The sequence below is a fragment of the Chrysemys picta genome, chromosome 4, assembly GCF_011386835.1.
Source record: "Chrysemys picta bellii isolate R12L10 chromosome 4, ASM1138683v2, whole genome shotgun sequence".
NCBI lineage: Eukaryota > Metazoa > Chordata > Testudines > Emydidae > Chrysemys > Chrysemys picta.
In genome coordinates this window covers 6,931,279-6,948,761 of record NC_088794.1, presented here as the reverse complement: position 1 = coordinate 6,948,761, position 17,483 = coordinate 6,931,279, and the positions used below count along the sequence as shown (strand labels likewise).

The window sequence follows — 17,483 nt, the reverse complement described above, 5'->3', positions numbered from 1 at the left end:
TCCATTTTAAAATTTGCTGCCTTTCAGTTCAAGTGTCCCCCTGTTCTTGCATTATAGAAAAGTGTGACTAGAAGTGCCCAGCCCACCTTAGGTTTATAGAATGGCACAGGAATATTTTCAGTATTATTTTCCGTTCCTTATGCAGCCCACTCATTTGTTGTTGTATTTTTTAGTATTATACCTCATTATCCTTTGCAAGATCAGGTATCAAGGTCAGTGTTTCTCATATATTTACATGGCCATTAGCTGTTTTAGTCTATAAAAAATAGTCCGTGTTAATACAATAGTAAAAATGCACTGTTAACACCTAGAACGTCCCAGAATGGCAATGATAAGGAGGACTGGGGAACTCTAACTCTGCCCCTTGGTGTCTTTGCTCTACAATGCAGGGGGACTTTCAAGCATCTCTTCCAACTGTTGACCTGTCCCCCATCCCAAACTGCTGCTACATCTCGCTGCTCCCAGGGAAAAGGTCTCTGATTTCTGATCCATCCCCCAGCGCTAAACCACCGATCCCACCCTCCTCCTGGCGACTGTCCATCTGTCCATACCCTGGACCCAACTCTGGCTGCCTCTTGGCCTGTTGCAGTGCAGGCAAGAGCTGCAAGCAAAGAGGCAACCAGGTGACTGTGTTAAGCCGGCAATGTTCCGGGGAGGGTCAGCATTACAGCTAGCTGTCCTGGGCCCTGCAGTATTAGCCCTCGCCCTGCCGGTCAGTACAGCTTCTCTTTTGTAGCCTCAGACACCCAGCCGGCCTGGCCATACACTGTAGTGGAGAACATGGTGTCACAGTTTTGGGGTAACTGTACCGTTGACTCCTCCCTCCACGCTCTGGTCCAGAAGAGCCCTCTCAGGTTTCTAGCCATCACCTCTCTCTGGGCAAAGTCCAGCCTGCATGTGTTGCTTTTTTCCCCAAGGACACTGTTTTGCCAGTCACCAACCGGCTCGCTCAAAGCACAGGACATTTATTTAAAGACACAAAGAAAACATATAAAACAACACCAAAGGCTAAACACACATTAAAAGTACCAGAAGTCGCCCATCAGCCCTGAGGACCGTGGCAGGCCTCAGTTCTGCCATCCTTTCCACAGACTCGGGTCCCCCTTGGATAAAAGATCATGTACCTCTGTTGAATCAAAAAGAAGGCCCCTCTCTCAGGGCTTGTCTACACTTGAAACGGTACAGCGGCGTGGCTGCAGCACTGGGTACCCCGTCAGTGTAGACACTACCTACACTGATGGGAGAATCCCTCCCATCAACATAGGTAACCCACTGCGCTGAGAGGCTGGAACTTGGTGAACAGAAGAATTCTTCCAACCGCCTCACACTGTCTATGGGCATGTCTACATGTACAGCGATGACCGATGCAGCTGTGTCGCTGCAACACGTCTCAGGAAGACGCTGCATGCTGAAGGCAGAGAGCTCTCCCACCAGCATAATAAAACTACCCGTGTGAGCGGCAGAAGCTATGTCAGTGGGAGAAGCTCTCCTGCTGACATAGCACTGTGCACTCGAGCGCTTATGCCAGCGTAATTTATGTCGCTCAGGGGGGTGGTTTATTCACACTCCTGAACGACATAAGTTTTGCCGACATAAGATGTAGTGTAGACATGGTCTATATCCGGGTTTAATCAACTGTGCTGCTCCCTAATCTGGATTGTTTACTTCCTCTCTTTGACGCCAGCAGTCCTGGCTGCATGGCCACAGCCCAGCCAGAACATCACTAGGGTCAGACGGCGAACTGGAGCAGCAGGGACTGAGGGTGGTTCCTGTCCCAGCGAGGGACCAGCTCTGCCCCTGGGCTGGTTCAGCTCTGTACCCCATAGAGCTAGCTTGTCTTTATTATATTCAGCACTAATGCAACGAACCTAGGCCTGTATCCTGTCAGGCATTAGCTTCAGCAAGTTAGCATCAGGCTTGAGGCCTATGAACTCTGAACAGCTAAACTTTGAACAGATAAACAGCCCGACAGAAACCCCAAGTATTGGGGAGCTGAAACTAGAATGTTTACGCGGACGTTCTGACCACAGGAACATGAGTCCAACCACAAGAGTGTTATGGCAATGAATTGACCTACATAACAGGTACATGGGGTGCATCTGCAGATACCTAACCACAAAAGGGCCATGGCAACTAATTGACTTACATGATGATAAGTGCAGTTCAGTCATCTCTCTGTTCTCAACAGTGTATAAGGCACTTCTCACTTGGTCACTCAGATTTTGGCTATGAATAATTGGACCAGCCCTAGTAGAGACAGACATGCATGGTCTGGGAATGGGAGAGTGATGTTTTTCCTTCAATCCATATTAATAACTGTAAGAGATGTCCTGCTTCAGCCAGGCTTTGTTTAAGCAAAACGTCCAGGGAGCGAGACTCAGTGGGTGGATGTTTTGGTCTTATTAGAGCAAAGAGAACAATGGGGAGAATAATCCACATGTCCGTTTGCATTTGAAATGTATTATCGATCCAACCATGTCTGTGGCCCTTTCCTGTGACCTTTCCATCAACTACTGAGCACAGAGCTTCACTAACAGGAATATTCATGACAAGTGAATGTTTAGATGACTCTGAATTGTAGGTTTAATTGCAATGTTTGAAAGTCATGGTATATGCTGGCTAGTTCCTTAAGCCATCCAATTGGAGAACAGAAACAAGGCCATGTGATTTTGGTAATTCTCCATGCTGGCATTCATTTCAGAGTTCAATATGGAATGTTCAGAAGGAACTCTTTGTGAACTGCTGAGAGAGAGAGAACTTCACAAATAGTTTTAATCAACAAATAAATTCGGAAACAATACAGTAGGATTCAGTCCACCATAGGCCATAACTTCTGACACCCTCAGCCCCTCATTCCTCACTTTTATACTTTGTTGGTCACTCCTCCCACTCCACAATCCGCTTCACCTTTGACTCCCATGCCCCACTTTCCCCATCATAAAGTCCATCCCACCAATCCACAGCCCTGGCTTGCTCCTGTTCTCAGGCAGATGGACACCTCAAGAGAATCCCATCAGCATGTCAACTTCCTCCACTACAGGCTTGTTCTGTCCTCCTTTAGATCTGCCGTCTCCTTGTTCAAAGAATGACGCCCTCCTTCCTCATTGACTTCCCTACCAACCATCTCCGTCATTTATTGCAACATTTAACTCCCTCTTTACAACAGCCACAGGTGGGGGAGAGGCGCCCCTCCCCCAACACAGACCTGCCCTGGATTTGTTGCAGCCGGGGGAGAGGAGCCCCTCCCCTTGCCCTGAGCTGCTGCAGTGAGAGAAGGCTGGGGGGAGCCCTCTCTCCCCATCACAGCCCCGGGCAGCCTGCACCCCTAAGCACCTCATCCCCATTTCCACCTCAGAGCCCACACCCCCAACACCCCAATCCTCTACCCGAGCCCTGAGCCCCCTACCACACCCCTAATCCCTCATCCCCAGCCCTGCCCCAGAGCCTTTACCCCTAGCTGGACCTGCACTCCCTGCACGCAACCCTCTGCCCCAGGCATGAACTCCCTCCCGCACCCCTAACCCCTCATCCCTGGCCACATCCCAAAGCCCGCACCCTCAGCCAGAGCCCTCCTCCTCCCACATCCCATCCCTCTGCCCCAGCCTTGAGTCCCCTCCCACACTCCGAACCCCTTGGCCCCACCCCCACCACATGAATGTTGTTACGTGCACCGATATGGAGGTGATGTGTCACACGTCACCTCCATATTGGTGCACATAACAAAATTCATTCCACATATGGACTTAAAAAATTAGAGGGAACACTGCCTCTCAACTCCATCAGCAGTTCCTTGTGGGGCTGCGCTAACCCTCCCCAGGGAGCAGATACTAATCCTAGCCCAGGATGGTACTTAGAACATTAATTCATTTAATACAAGATGGTCCCCAAAGATATGACCCCTGGTTGTGATATCGGTCACTCATGAGAGATAACTGATAGACGTCTTCCTATCCACTAAGACCTTGACAACGGTCCCCTCCCTCCCACCGAACCCGCAATGTCTTAAGTCCCACAAGCCTTTCTGGGAACACTTTTTTAGGCTCATGCCATCAGGCTACCATGAGAAGGAGGCTTGGAAAGCAGATTGGGCTAAACAAAATGTAAAAAATAAGCACCTTGTGCCAGATCCCACACAGAAGGTTCCTGAGTTTGACCTTCCATGGTCATCTTGGTCAACTCTGAACCACATCCAAACCAACCATGGTAGATGCAGACATCTAATGCACAAATGGAAAATCAAGGACTGCCCGGCGTGAGAATGTGGCTCCCCATGACAGACCATCGAACATATCACTACCTACTGCCCAATTTATAAATATGAAGGAGGCATTACTGCAATAAATTCTGCTACTCCTGAGGTAGCCATTTGGCTCGACCAACCTCAGGTGAAATTGTAGTTGCTGCTCTACACTAGCCATACAAAAGAAGACAACTGAACCGCTGAGACTGCTGAGGAGATGACCCAGCCCCCAACTCAGCTGAATCTCTAATTACTGTTCTGCTTCCTAATCGGGATAATTTGCTTCTCTTTGACGCCAGCAGTCCTGGCTGCATGGCCACGGCCCAGTCAGTACATCATTGGGGTCAGATGGGGAACGAGGGCAGCAGGGACTGAGGGTGGCTCCTGTCCCAGCGAGAGACCAGCTCTTCCCCTGGGCTGGTTCTGCTCTGTAGCCTTTAGAGCTAGCTTGCCTTTATTATATTCAGCGGTAACACAAGGAACCTACAGGCCTGTATCCTGTAAGGCATTAGCTTCAGCAAGTTAGCATAAGGCTTGAGGCCTATGAACTTTGAACAATTAAACTTTGAACAGATAAACGGAAACCCCAAGTATTGGGGAACTGACAATAGAGTGTTTAAGGGGAATTTCTGACCACAGAAACATGAGTCCAACCACAAGAATGTTATTGCAATGAATTGACCTACATAACAGGTACATGGGGTGCATCTGCAGATACCTAACCACATAACCTAAGGGCCATAACAGCACCCCAGCTTTAGTAGGGTGAGGAACCACAAATAAGGAAAAGAGGAGAAATCCCTACTGGATATGCATCAAACATAGTGGTATCAGCGTATCCTATTATGTTGGTGTGTTCTTCTCCTATAGGATAGTATATCAATGATCTCAACTTATTATCATATACATTAGTTCATTGCCATGGCCCTTTTGTGGTTAGGTAGCTGCGGATGCACCCCATGTATGTATTATGTAGGTCAATTCGTTGCCATGACACTCTTGTGGTTGGACTCATGTTCCTGTGGTCAGAACTTCCCCGTTGTGATGAAGTGGGGGGTTTTCTTGTTTTTTCCTGTGTTTTCCAGTGGGTTGCATGCAGAGGGAGTGAGACTCAGTGTCCCCGGGTGTTACTGGTTTAACAAGGTGAGGGAAGAGGGAGTTTGTTGTTACAGAGGACCGGAGAGGGAACTTGGGACCCCAGCCGATGGCCTGTAGGATGGATACCCCAGCGACTGGTGACCTGGCGACCCGGAGACCCAGCGCAGGGGTCACAGCTGGTTCTGGCCAGTGGGAGGACAATGGGCTGTGAAGAGAGGACCTCAGTGACCTAACCAGCTGGTTCCAGCCAGAGGGGGCCAGAGGAGGGCTGAGAGGAGAGAAGGCCCAGGCCACCCTGTTTACGATCCTGTTTACCTGGAGAGAAGACAATGGACAGAGGTGGGGCCTGGGGCCGGGGATCTCAGATGCCCAGCTGGGAGCAGGGGGGCTCTGGGCTGGAGAGGGGGAGCAGGCAGAGCCCACCTGGATGCAGGGAGACTGGGATGTGCTGGGCTGAGGGAGGCCAGGCCTGAGGCCCTAAGAGTTTCCTGTGCTGTGTTCAATGCTCAATAAACCCTCCTGGTTTACGCTGGCTGAGAGTCACTCCAGTCTAGAGAACAGGGTTGCATCAATCCCTTTGGGAGCGGAGGCCCAGGGGGTCCAGAGCGAGTGGACTCCCTGAGGGGGCCCATGGCGAGAAACAGGTGTGCTAAGGCTCAGAGAGGTGCGGCTCCAGGAGGTGGAGGGGCTTAACCCCGGGAGAGAGTGGACCCCCGCGAAGGGCTGTCTCACTGAAAGGGGCACCCCCCACGGACTGCACGGGGTCAAGAGTGGGCATGATCTGTAAGTCCATGATACCCATAAACACTCTAGTTTCAGCTCCCCAATACTTGGGGTTTCTGTTGGGCCGTTTATCTGTTCAGTGTTCCTAGGCCTCAAGCCTTATGCTCACTGGCTGAAGCTAATGTCTGACAGGATACAGGCTTGCAGGTTCCTTTGTGTTACTGCTTAATATAATAAACACAAATTAGCCCTATGGGCTGTAGCTCCCAACTCCCATCCCCAGCGACCCCAGCTCTGGCCCTTCCCATGCAGCCTACTCTGGGCACCTCAGCCTCCTACTGCCCCTGAGCCCCCAGCATCTGCCTGGGGCAGCCTCCCCCTGCCACTGCCTGGGGCCCTGCCTGCTCTGGGGCTGGGCACAGAGCTCTCCCCAAACCCTGCAGCCAGGGACCCCGGGCACAGCCCTGCTCAGGGGTCTGCATCCACTGAGTCCTGGGAAGCCCTTTATAGCCCCCCCCCCCCCCCCCCCCGGCCAAGCACAGCCCGTGACTGGCCGCTCCAGCATCCTGTATGCAAATGATCCCTGCCCCCATCCCCTGAGGCTAACGAGGGCCCAGGTGCACTGTGGAGGGGGGAGGGCAGCTCGGAATGTCCCTGTGGTGACAGTTAAACTGACACAACAGAGGCACCCTGGGGAGCTGTGGGGGGGATTTGAGAGGGGCTGGGAAATTCAGGGGTGGAGGCAGTTCAGGGGGGCGGTTGCAGGGGGGCAGGAGTAGTTCGGGCCATGAGGCACAAACAGGCTGCATTAGTGGGCAGGGACATTCCTGTCTCCCCCGGGGGCTGCTGTGTGGGACAGACATTTTCCAACTCCGCTGATGAGGACGGGGCCTTTCCCTGGCCGGGCTGTGCTCCTTGGGGCTTCAGCAGGGCCCAGCTCAAGACCAGCTAAGGCCTTTCCCAGGCCCCCGGCCCTGGCAGCTCCTGCTGCCCCCTGCACCCCGTCCCATCAGCTCAGATGGGAACCTCTGTGTCAGCCTGGGGGACTCACAATGGGGCTGTTTGCTCTGCACCCTCAGACCCTGCTTAGTCCCATCCCCCTGCACACCCTGTGATGGGTTCAGTCACAGAGACCCCCTTGGGACTGTCACCTGATGTGCTGAAATAACCTCTGAGACCATTTTCCCTGCCAGCCTGGGCCTCCAGAACCCTGCCTTGTTGAGCCAGACACACCAGCCTGCCGCAACACAGACCCAGGGTCTGAGCCATGCCCCTAAAGCTGCAGATTTTAACTGAAAACAGCTCAGCAGGTTACCTGTCTCCAGCACCCAGACACCCAGCTCCCAATGGGATCCAAACCCCAAAGAAATCCGTTTTACTCTGTATAAAGCTTATACAGGGCAAATTCATAAATTGTCCACCCTCTATAACACTGATAGAGCAGTGGTTCCCAAACTGGGGTTTGTTACAGGAGGTTCTCAGGGAAAAATTCCCTAATGGTGGACAGAGCTCTCCCTAGAGACCTCAGGCAGCAAGGGGCCAGCAGCCCAGAGCCCCTGGACTTCCAAGAGCTAAGCAGATCAAAGCAAGCACATCTATCACACTGAGGAGATTTAAACGTCAAGACTCCTTGTAAGAAATGGAAAGGGAGGTTGATATTTTTTGCCGTTTTTAAAATGAAATAGGCAGCTAGTATTGTTTTTAAAATTATTATGAAGAACACGTTTAAGCTTTGTTGTAATGTGCGCTGTTTGCCTGGACTACTCAAGACCTGAATGCTTGTGTAGGAGGAACTCTTTGAGTTGGCTTCTTAAATACCTTCCTGCTGTTTCACATCTGATACTCCTTGATGAAACATAGGAGCCTTGTCTTATAACAGGCTTATTCCAAGTGACACAAGGTACGAAAGTGAGATCTTGGAAGAGTGGTGCCATTTTCATAATGTAAAAAAAATACTGTAATGATAAATCGTAATGAATAGTGTGCAATAAGCATGGATAAAAACAAAATTGCATTTCCAAGATCACTGCTTTTATAATTTATACTCAGGTAAAGGAGAAATTCCCTGGAAACATTCATTTTTAGAAGGGGGATCATGAGACACGACATTTTAGTGAAAGGGCACTGAGAACCAGGAACCCAGCTCTTTTGAACCATCCAGTGCCCCAGATAATATGGAGCCTCACCACTGAGCACCTGAAGGCCCACAAAGAAGGGAGAGGCAGAGGTGAGGTGTGCACTCGCCTGTGATTTTAAGCACCCCAGCCACTGTTCTGTTCTATCTGCACTATTGCACTTGGAGATTTTTGATAGACTTTTGTTTTAATTAAAGGTTTCCCTCAAGTTGTCAATTCAATTAAAAGTTTATTTTTGTTTTACACAATTGATTGTTGTTTCATAACAAAAGCTGTTAAAACTTCAGTCCTGATGACTCAGTGCATTAACACAGAAAAGCTGTAAAACTGAAATAATTCACAGGGTTTTACCAAGGGTACAGGCAAAGACGGAAGGTAAAACAAGGATTGCCCCAATGTCCCTCTGCCACCACCAATAAACAAAACTGCACAGCTCACAGTTCATTCCCACAACCCCCTCTCCTCACAGGTTGACAGCTGGATACACGGCTGAACATTATCAGGGCTGAACTCAAGATAAGAGCAAATAGGCATCCCTGACAATATTGCCCCGACTGTTTCCATTTTCTGTGGGAAGCCTTGCTGGCTGCTCAGACCTCTGCACAAGTCTCTGCACCTCAAGCTGCCACCCATGGCTACGGCCTTCACCCTTCCCCTCACAAATACTGCGCAAAATACAACATGCTGCTATAATCGTTGGAATGCTTTTTTCTACTGCTTCCAGCCTATTCTACAAACAGCACCCCCTCTCTTTCAAATGCCCAAATGCACACTCCACTACCATTCTGCAACTACTGAGGTGAGAGTTGAACAGTTCCTTCCTTCTGTCCAAGCGGCCTGCGAATGGCTTCGTTAACCAGGAAGCAGAGGATGAACTGGGTTTCCCAGGATAACTGGAGCAATGCCCATAGTGTTCCTGGGGGCAAGCAGTCCTTTCTCCAATAAGATAAATAGGCCTGAGGTCGAAAAGATCCTATCACCATCGATCCAGCCACCCTGCATTCATGTCTGTAAACATATCAGGTGGTCAACCAGGCCTTGGAGCACTATAGAGAATCCCCTCTCTGTTTATAAATTCTGCACTTGGGTGGAGGGGAAGGGGGGTGCAAATAATAGGCACATGTGATCCATCAGTTGCCCCAGTAGAGTTTGGGAACCCACGTGTGCAAAGCCATCAACAGTCTCCTGAGTATGACCAAGCTTTAGAATCCGGTGCGACAGTACATTTTCCTTGGCATCACATACTCACATGACAACGGCTCCATCAATTGACCTTCCTATGTCAGATTGGTTTGCTATGTACTGGTATTATTTAGGGGTGGCCAGATTCCAGATGGCAATGGCAACCTTCTTGTGCACATGTTGGTACCATTGCAGCTCCAGGGTTACAGTGCTACCTCAAGAAAGAGTTGTCTTCCCCATCCAGAACTTCTCTCACCACTGGTGGTCACTCTAGGTCTTCAGAACAATCCTTTCCCACTGGTCTGTGCTGGTTTCCTGCGCCCAGAAATGGCGCTGCATTCTGTGAAGCTGCTCCAGCAACCTGTTTTCTATTATCATGTGTGCGGTAGTGCAGCAGGCAACGTCCAAAGCCAAATTCATTCAGTTGAACAATAGCCCTAGCGGCATCTGTAAATTCCAGGTTGCCAGCACATGGCACCAAGCTATGGGATTTTTCTTTTTTTTTAAAAATTGAACCCGGCCAGCTTCAGCTACGTATCCCACAATTCACAGCGAGAACAATCACAGAATGCACAGTGCTCAGCGCCAAGGCAAAGGGGTGTGGGATACCCTCTGAGAATGCTGCACGCATAGTACATAGCAAGCCTCTGCCGTGTACACACGATGCAAACTGAAACATGGAACAGGTGTCCCATGTGCACACTATTATCGCAGTTTGCATATTGTGCGTTACCCGATTCACACCAAAAACCTGTGGATTAACCCCTCCCAATGCAAACAATCTCTGAGAGGAGGGAGAGCTGCCTTCATCTATTTCCACTCAGCTCTTCAACCAGGTGACTGTGTTTGTCCTTCAGCGCCTGGTAGAGCTTATCTTTGCAGTCTGAATTCCAGCTTGGGACCAGCTCGTACAGCTTCCGCATCTTGTCTGGGTTGGTTCTCTCGGCTCTGACACGCTGGTATTGTTCAGTATCCAGAACGGGGCCATGCAGTGAATCCAGGATGCCGTCCACTGCAGTCACCCGCTGGATCAGCTGTTCTCGGTGCTGGTCAACAAAATGTGTGTCTGAGAGGAAGAGAGAGAATGACTTGGGGTGTGTTAGCATGTTTGCGAACATAAATCTTTACACTTCCCTAGTGAGTTTCATCCCAGCACTTGGCAGTCTGGATATAGAGGGACTGCTCACCCTGTGCCCAAATGCAGCCACCTCTGAGGTAGCAATGCTGAACATGTGGACAAAACAAGACCTTAATAAGGAATTTCTCCACCTGATTTCTTTGCTTCAGAAAGGAGAAATCAGCCTGTTTGAGAGAAGAACTGGATTTAGAAACTGTCATTTGAAGCTCTGTGAATCCCTACCCACCTGTTCGCATCTTAGTGGATGAAACAGAAGGCATCAGGTCCTCTGGAAGAAAAAAGGGAAGTTGTTTACTTTTCACTAATATATAATGTGGTGCCATTTTACATTTGATTGGCTTGAGAGGCACTGAGGACTTAGTTTTACACCAGTCACTGAGATCAGAATCTGGCCCTGACTCCACTTGATGTGAGTGGAGTTTCTGAGATCAGAATCTGGGCTGAGCTCTATCCCTGAGGATCTCTCTCATACAGAGTCCCCAGTTTTCAGAGAAAGGGAAGTGCCGAAGCTGCCGAGTCTGAACTTGGAAGACTTCACTCCACATTGAGGTGGCCTAAAGATATGAATACGCCGGTCCCCATCCTGTAGTGCAGAGGTCCCCAAACTGTGGGGTGCAACCCCCTAGAGGGGCATGGAGGGGGCGGCACGCAGAGGGGAAGGAGTGCCAGCCACCACAAGAGGCATGGACGGAGTACCAGCCAGGCATCCAGCCCCGCTCCACCCCCAGCCTCACTTCTCCTCCAGCCCCAGTCCTGCTTTGGGTCCAGGCCCAGCTCATCTCTCACTCCCTCTCCGCCCGCAGACAGCTCCACCTCTAGCCCCAGCTCCTTCCCCATCCCCAGTTCCACCCCCAGCTCTGCCTAGTCCGAGCTCTGCTACTGAGGAAGCCTTGGCTGTGCAGTAATGGAGGGAGGGCACGGACAGATTCAGTTACTGATAAGGGGGGGGTGATTGAAAAAGTTTGAGCACCACTGCTGTAGGGAGACCAGATGTCCCAATTTTATAGGGACAGTCCCGATATTCAGGATTTTGCCTTATATAGGCACCTATTACCTCCCCACCCCCTTCCAATTTTTCACTTGCTGTCTGGTCAGCCTGTGATCTGCTACTGAGAAAATCCATGATCAAGAGATGCACTGGCTAGTGTGTTTTGTGCTCTCATGCCCTCTGCTGGTAGGAATCAGATCGGCTCAAGTGGGTATCATGATCGGCCCTGATAGCCAGGTCGTGGGTATTTATATTGTACTACACCCAGCATGCAGGCAGTTCTGTTAACCAAATGGATTTTGTTCTTCCCAGAGTTTTGTTTACCCATACTAAGCTGTCTCTCCCACAATACCTTATAACAAGTATTTGGCAAAAGTGAATAGAGAACCTATCAAAGACATCATACATTCATTCTATATCCTAGTGCAAGCTTAGGAGGTGCTTTCATGGACAACTGGTTTGGAATGCTGTATTCAAACCAAGATATGGGAAAGTTACAAGGAAGTATAAAGACAAAGCTGACACGAACTTAACAGAACAAGGAGCAATGGTCTCAAGTTGCAGTGGGGGAGGTCCAGGTTGGATATTAGGAAACACTATTTCACTAGGAGGGTGGTGAAGCACTGGAATGCGTTACCTAGGGAGGTGGTGAAATCTCCTTCCTTAGAGGTTTTTAAGGCCAGGCTTGACAAAGCCCTGGCTGGGATGATTTAGTTGGAGTTGGTCCTGCTTTGAGCAGGGGGTGGGACTAGATACCTCCTGAGGTCTCTTCCAACCCTAATCTTCTATAATTCTATGATTAAGCTTTAGGTGGCCTATGTGATGCTTTTCACTTGTAAACAACCATATTGTAAATATGGCTGATGTGAGGGTGTATCTTTGAAGCAAGCCCACTGTGTAAGGTCAGCTTTGTGAGATCACTTCCCAGAAGGCCACGTATGACTACAATCAATATTTGGCTAAGCTGGGTTATTTGGTTTCTTGAATATTTTTCATAACAAACCACAAGTGTAATCCAACAATTGGTTATACTTTTAGCAACATCCCTAGACACCTTACAGCTAGTGGGGATTCATCTTCATTCCTGGGGTTGCCCATAGCGGAAGGTGAGTGCTATATCCCTGTGGTCACCGTGCAATTCCAAGTGTTCACGTTTTGCAGCAGCAGGACAACAGTGAAGCTCTCATTGGCCACAGATTTAGGACAATAAACTTGAGTTTTGTACCCTTCTGCCTCTCCCATCTATTTCCCAGTCCCCTCATACACTGCCAAATCCTGCCTTGCTGTGCACAGAAGGTATGTGCCAGCCATCATGAGAGATGCTGACTAGGGGCTGCATACACAGATATCTCCTCACTGCCAGGCTGAGTCTACCTGGTCTGATGACAGCCTCCCAGATCGGCTTCTCATCATTTTTCTCTACCAGGCTGAGCTCCAGCTCCTCCTTTACATCCTTGGTGTGGATCTCTGTGAATGGTTGAAGAGCATCTGCAGGTTTATCCAAAAATGGAAGTTCCTGTAGGAAAACCAAGTGTGATATTAGGGGTGACCCCCCCACCTCCAACCCAAGCAAGCAGGGCTGGGAAAGGGGGTGAGGCATGTTAGTCAGAGCTGGTCATAGAAGACTTAATTCCACAAAACATTCTCCAGCCAGCCCCCATCTGTGTAAATATGTTTGGAAATATTCCGTCTCTATGATACTAGTAGCCTGTGCATTATTCACTAAATATCTCACATCAGTGTTCAGTACTCGGGCTTTGTGATTGGTTACATCAGCAGTATAGTTTTAACACACTAGGGCTACATCTACACTACAGCCAGGATCAGTGCTCCGAGATCAATGCACCGGTGGTCGATTTAGTGGGTCTAGTGAAGACCCACCAAATTGACTGCAGATCACTCTCCAATTGACCCTGGTACTATACCCCCGATGAGAAGAGTCAGGTAACCCATCGACCCCCCGTGGTGTAGACCCCGTGGTAACTCAACCTAAGGTATGTCGACTCCAGCTGGAGTTGCGTACCTTAGAGCGACTTACTGCCGTAGTGTAGACCTACCCTAATACGATACACTCCCTTTTCCTTTCATGGATCCCAAAGCCCTTTACTAAGCAAGGCCGGTATCATTATCCCCATTGTACAGATGGGGAAACTGAGGCACACAGAAAGATGGAGGGAGTAGAACCAGTGAATCCTGACTCCCAGGACTCTACTCTAGCCACTGTACCAACCACTGCAGTCCCTGCAGCACAGTGACCCTTAGTGCTGTGATGGGGCATTGGAGTCAGCAGGAGAGAGCACCCCTCCCTATACTGAGCCCCCCACCTTGCTCCCTGCAGCACAGGCCCCCTTGCACCACACTAGAATATTGGGGTCAGCACTGATTCAGAGAGGAGAGTGCTTTGCCCAGGTCCCTGCAGCCCAGCGCTCTTGAGTTCCATGTTCACTTCCATTATTTTACTTACTTTGGGTGTTACTGTTATCTCCGATGGACTGGACACAATGCAGCGAGAGCCGAAGCACAAGGGTTTAGAGGTGAAATGAGACTTAGACACAAACCATGACTGGCACTTCTCTTCATAGACATCAACTGCCTGTGAATCATAAGGACAGTCGTGTCTGGGAGATACAAAAAGAAAATACTACAGCAGTCCCTCAGCCAGATCTGTTAGGGTCTCAATTCCCATTCTCCTCCTAGAAAGCAGCCTTTCAGAGAAGAGTTCATTATTGTCATGTTGACAATAAGGTACTGTAATTTGTAGCAATCAATTTAATATGACAGATGTTGCCCTCTTTTATAAATTGACTGCAAACAGACTGATTTACTCAGATTTGTTGTTGGAAATTATTTCCTATTGCTCATCTAAGTTACTGAACCTGTTTATTTCTAGCTTGTCTTGATGCTTAAGTCTGTAGATGTCACAGAGAACGAGCCAGGGTGGTTGTAGTTTTTGATGTTAGTTATCTGAGAATTACCAGAGCACAGAACTTGTGACCAGAACAGAGGGGGACAGAGCATAACTCACTCTCTGATACTTCGTGTGAAAAGTAGGAGATCATTTCCCCAGTGGAACATCAACCTCCTGAGAGAAAATTACTTGCATGAAGAACATGGAGACAACCAGTCTCCAGTAACGTTTCACTATGTTCTTCTTGGCCAGTAATCTTTCAACAACTGATTGCCCTGTTGTGAGATGTTCTTTATTATATGATGGCAAGTGAACACGGATCACACCAATTGTACACTGTGGTTGGTTCTCAGTTACTGTAGAAAGGTCCCTCTGAACCCAGCACTGAACCCTGCACCTGCCTCAGTTTCCCCAGGTGTACCCCCAGTTTCCCTCTCTCCAACAGTTGACAGCTGGCATCCAACGTTTTATGTCACTGAGATGACTTAACCCTCCAGGTGGTCCCAGTATTGAAACAACACACAAATCTTCCACCCCAGTCTCACCCCAGGAACAGCCCTTCCTTTGAGGGTCTGTCATCTCCCAATATTCATCCAGCCCATCTGGGCTCATCTTCTAGCCCACCTGGGCTCTCCTCAGTCCCTTCATCTTCCTCTTGTTCATACAGGTAGCTGGTCCCCAGCACAGGATGGCAACACAGGGGGAACCCAAACCCTCCCTCCCCTGTGACTTCTCAGCTCTCAGAACCCTACACAACCAGGTGTTTGGCCCATAATCTAGACTGCCTGGCTCCTTCCTAGTGCCTCTTCCTACACACTGCCAGCCCTCAAGCTCTGGATGGAACAATGAGTCCCAGGTCTACTCTCCCTACTGTCTCCATGATCTGCTTCCCCTTTGCCCAAAAACTGCGTTTATCCCCCCAACAGGCCTGATTGTGTCTCATGACTCTGTCTAGTGACTCTACCCTTAATTCCATTCACCTGGGGAGGTGGGCCCCAGCCCCTGTTAATGGCCAGCTCACCCCCTGAGAGTTGTGACAAGCTGAGGACTCTGTGTGTACAACTTTTGAATTCTGGTTGATATTATGGAGCTATTCTGAAATGTTACTGTGGAATACTGTGACAGCACCAATGCCACCCTGTGTGTGGACCCACCAAGGGCTAGCAGGGCTGGGTCAGATCCTCCTAGAACAGATACAATAGGAAGGTACTTATGGATAATGATGGTGCTATGACTGAACAAAAGTTATGTGAAAGAGCAACTTCATCCCAAGAGAAAAGATACTTCCTCCTCTGTCTGAGGGGGCAGTTTTTGAAGCAGCTGAAAGTTACCAAGAAACAGAACAAAGAAAAGCAGATGTTGGAAGGGGGGATATAAGCTAGGGAGACCCACAGGAACCTTTGAGAAGGACAGAGGAAGGTCACATGAGCTGAGGAAGAAGGCTTGATGAGAGAGAAGCCACCCAGCATGGAGCAGCTGCAAGATCTGTCTGTTTTCCTGAGCCTAGACGGTCTCCCAAGGGAAGGGTGAGCTAGTGAGGGGCATTGCAGCTAAGATGTTTATTGTTTTCTATATGATCTATGCTCTCTTGTGCTTTGTATGATTAAGTGAAAGAGCAATAATGAGTTAGGCTTTGGGAAAAGTGTCTTGTGTGTGTTCTGTGCTTCACAACAGCCCCATTGTCCCTGAGAGAGTTAGACTGTAACAGGGTAAGTGTGTGTTCCCATAAGGCTCACACTACAGATTACCTTGACCCGTGAGCCGTCATCAGGTATCAGGTAGAGGTGGAGGGTTAGATTAACTCTCTTTTGTGCCTGGTAGAGCAGTACAATGGAATGGATCGGAGTACGCTGATCAGAACTCTCCCTCCTCCAAAACACTCCAATCGGAGAGAAGCTGGGGTTCTCCAGCACAGCATGGAACAACTTCACCTGCGTTGGGTTCTCCAGGATCATCCCTTCATCGATGAAATGGGCAATATGCATCCAGGACTTGTCGGCATCTGTCAGTGGGTCACAAAGCAAGTGAGGCTCCGTTAGCCTGTCTGCATTCTGCATTCAGAGAGGCAGTTTGTCCACCTGAGTTCTGGAAACACCCATCCCTGTAGCTCTGCGGGTGGCTTGGATTCTGCACTGACTTTCACAAGGTCCCTCTGGCACCTTCCCTCCACTGCTTTCCCTGACCCTCCAATTCCCAAGGACAACTCAGCCCACTGCTCGCCTGATTGTGTATTAACCCCCGGATATGCAGGCAGTCTGTCCTGATCCTGGGTCCTATAAGATCTACACTCCTGGGGCATAACCAAAGCTCACAGTCCAGTCATTCTTTGCCACTTAGGGATCTGGGGCAAAAATCAGTACTTGGTCCTGCTAATGAAGGCAGTGGGGCTGGACTCCCTTCCAGTTCTAGGAGATAGGATATCTCCATTAAGTTTATTTATTTTATTTATTTATTTAAATTACTTTGAGAGGTGAAAGAGCTGGATGAAAGGGCCTGTGTTAGCAGCACACAGCAGTGTAGGCGGTGTTAAGCTAAGGTTTCCTTATAATGGGAAATGTAAGATCCTGTTTACAATTGCTTATAATTTTGAAAAACTTTAACCATTTGGACTGAAGTTTCCCATGTCGGGTCCCTGCCTCAGATGGATGACTCTTTTTGTTTTGTTTTCTTAATTTCAGCAAAAATGGTTCAGCCATTTCCAAGAATAAGATTAAGGAAAAATTACATTGTTTTGCCAGTGTTAAAAATATTCTTATTGTTTGCGAAGCTCAAACACCTCCATGATTAGCAGCAGGGGCTTGAAATTTGGCAGGGGGTTGCATATGTGGCAGGGTTGTGCTTTATGCTGTTCCTGTGAAAATCCACCCAAGTTTGTCCGAGTTTGCATCTCACCTTATACACGTTCACTAGAAACTTGTTAGAGCGTGCCAGCTAAACCCCGATGAGTCATAGAATCATAGGATTGGAAGGGACTTCGAGAGGTCATCTAGTTCAGTCCCCTGCACTCATGGCAGGACTAAGTATTATCATTCTAGACCATTCCTGACAGGTGTTTGTCCAACCTGCTCTTA

General features: G+C 49.1%; 1 protein-coding gene across 8 annotated transcripts in view; it reads right to left on the bottom strand.

The window, feature by feature from the left end:
- Positions 1 to 8,405: 8,405 nt before the first annotated feature.
- The window catches only part of LOC101950806 (uncharacterized), a 57,064-nt gene continuing 47,986 nt past the window's right edge, over positions 8,406 to 17,483 (bottom strand). For 5 of the 8 annotated variants that reach the window (XM_065594228.1, XM_065594225.1, XM_065594226.1 and 2 more), the window contains 5 exons: positions 16,161 to 16,414; positions 13,969 to 14,097; positions 12,879 to 13,020; positions 10,743 to 10,784; positions 8,406 to 10,444 (listed from right to left, as the gene is read on the bottom strand). In XM_065594228.1, the coding sequence (XP_065450300.1) occupies positions 10,185 to 10,444; positions 10,743 to 10,784; positions 12,879 to 13,020; positions 13,969 to 14,097; positions 16,161 to 16,414 (827 nt within the window). In that variant the 3' untranslated portion in view covers positions 8,406 to 10,184. The other 3 variants (XM_065594227.1, XM_065594231.1, XM_065594230.1) reach the window with 3 other exon arrangements.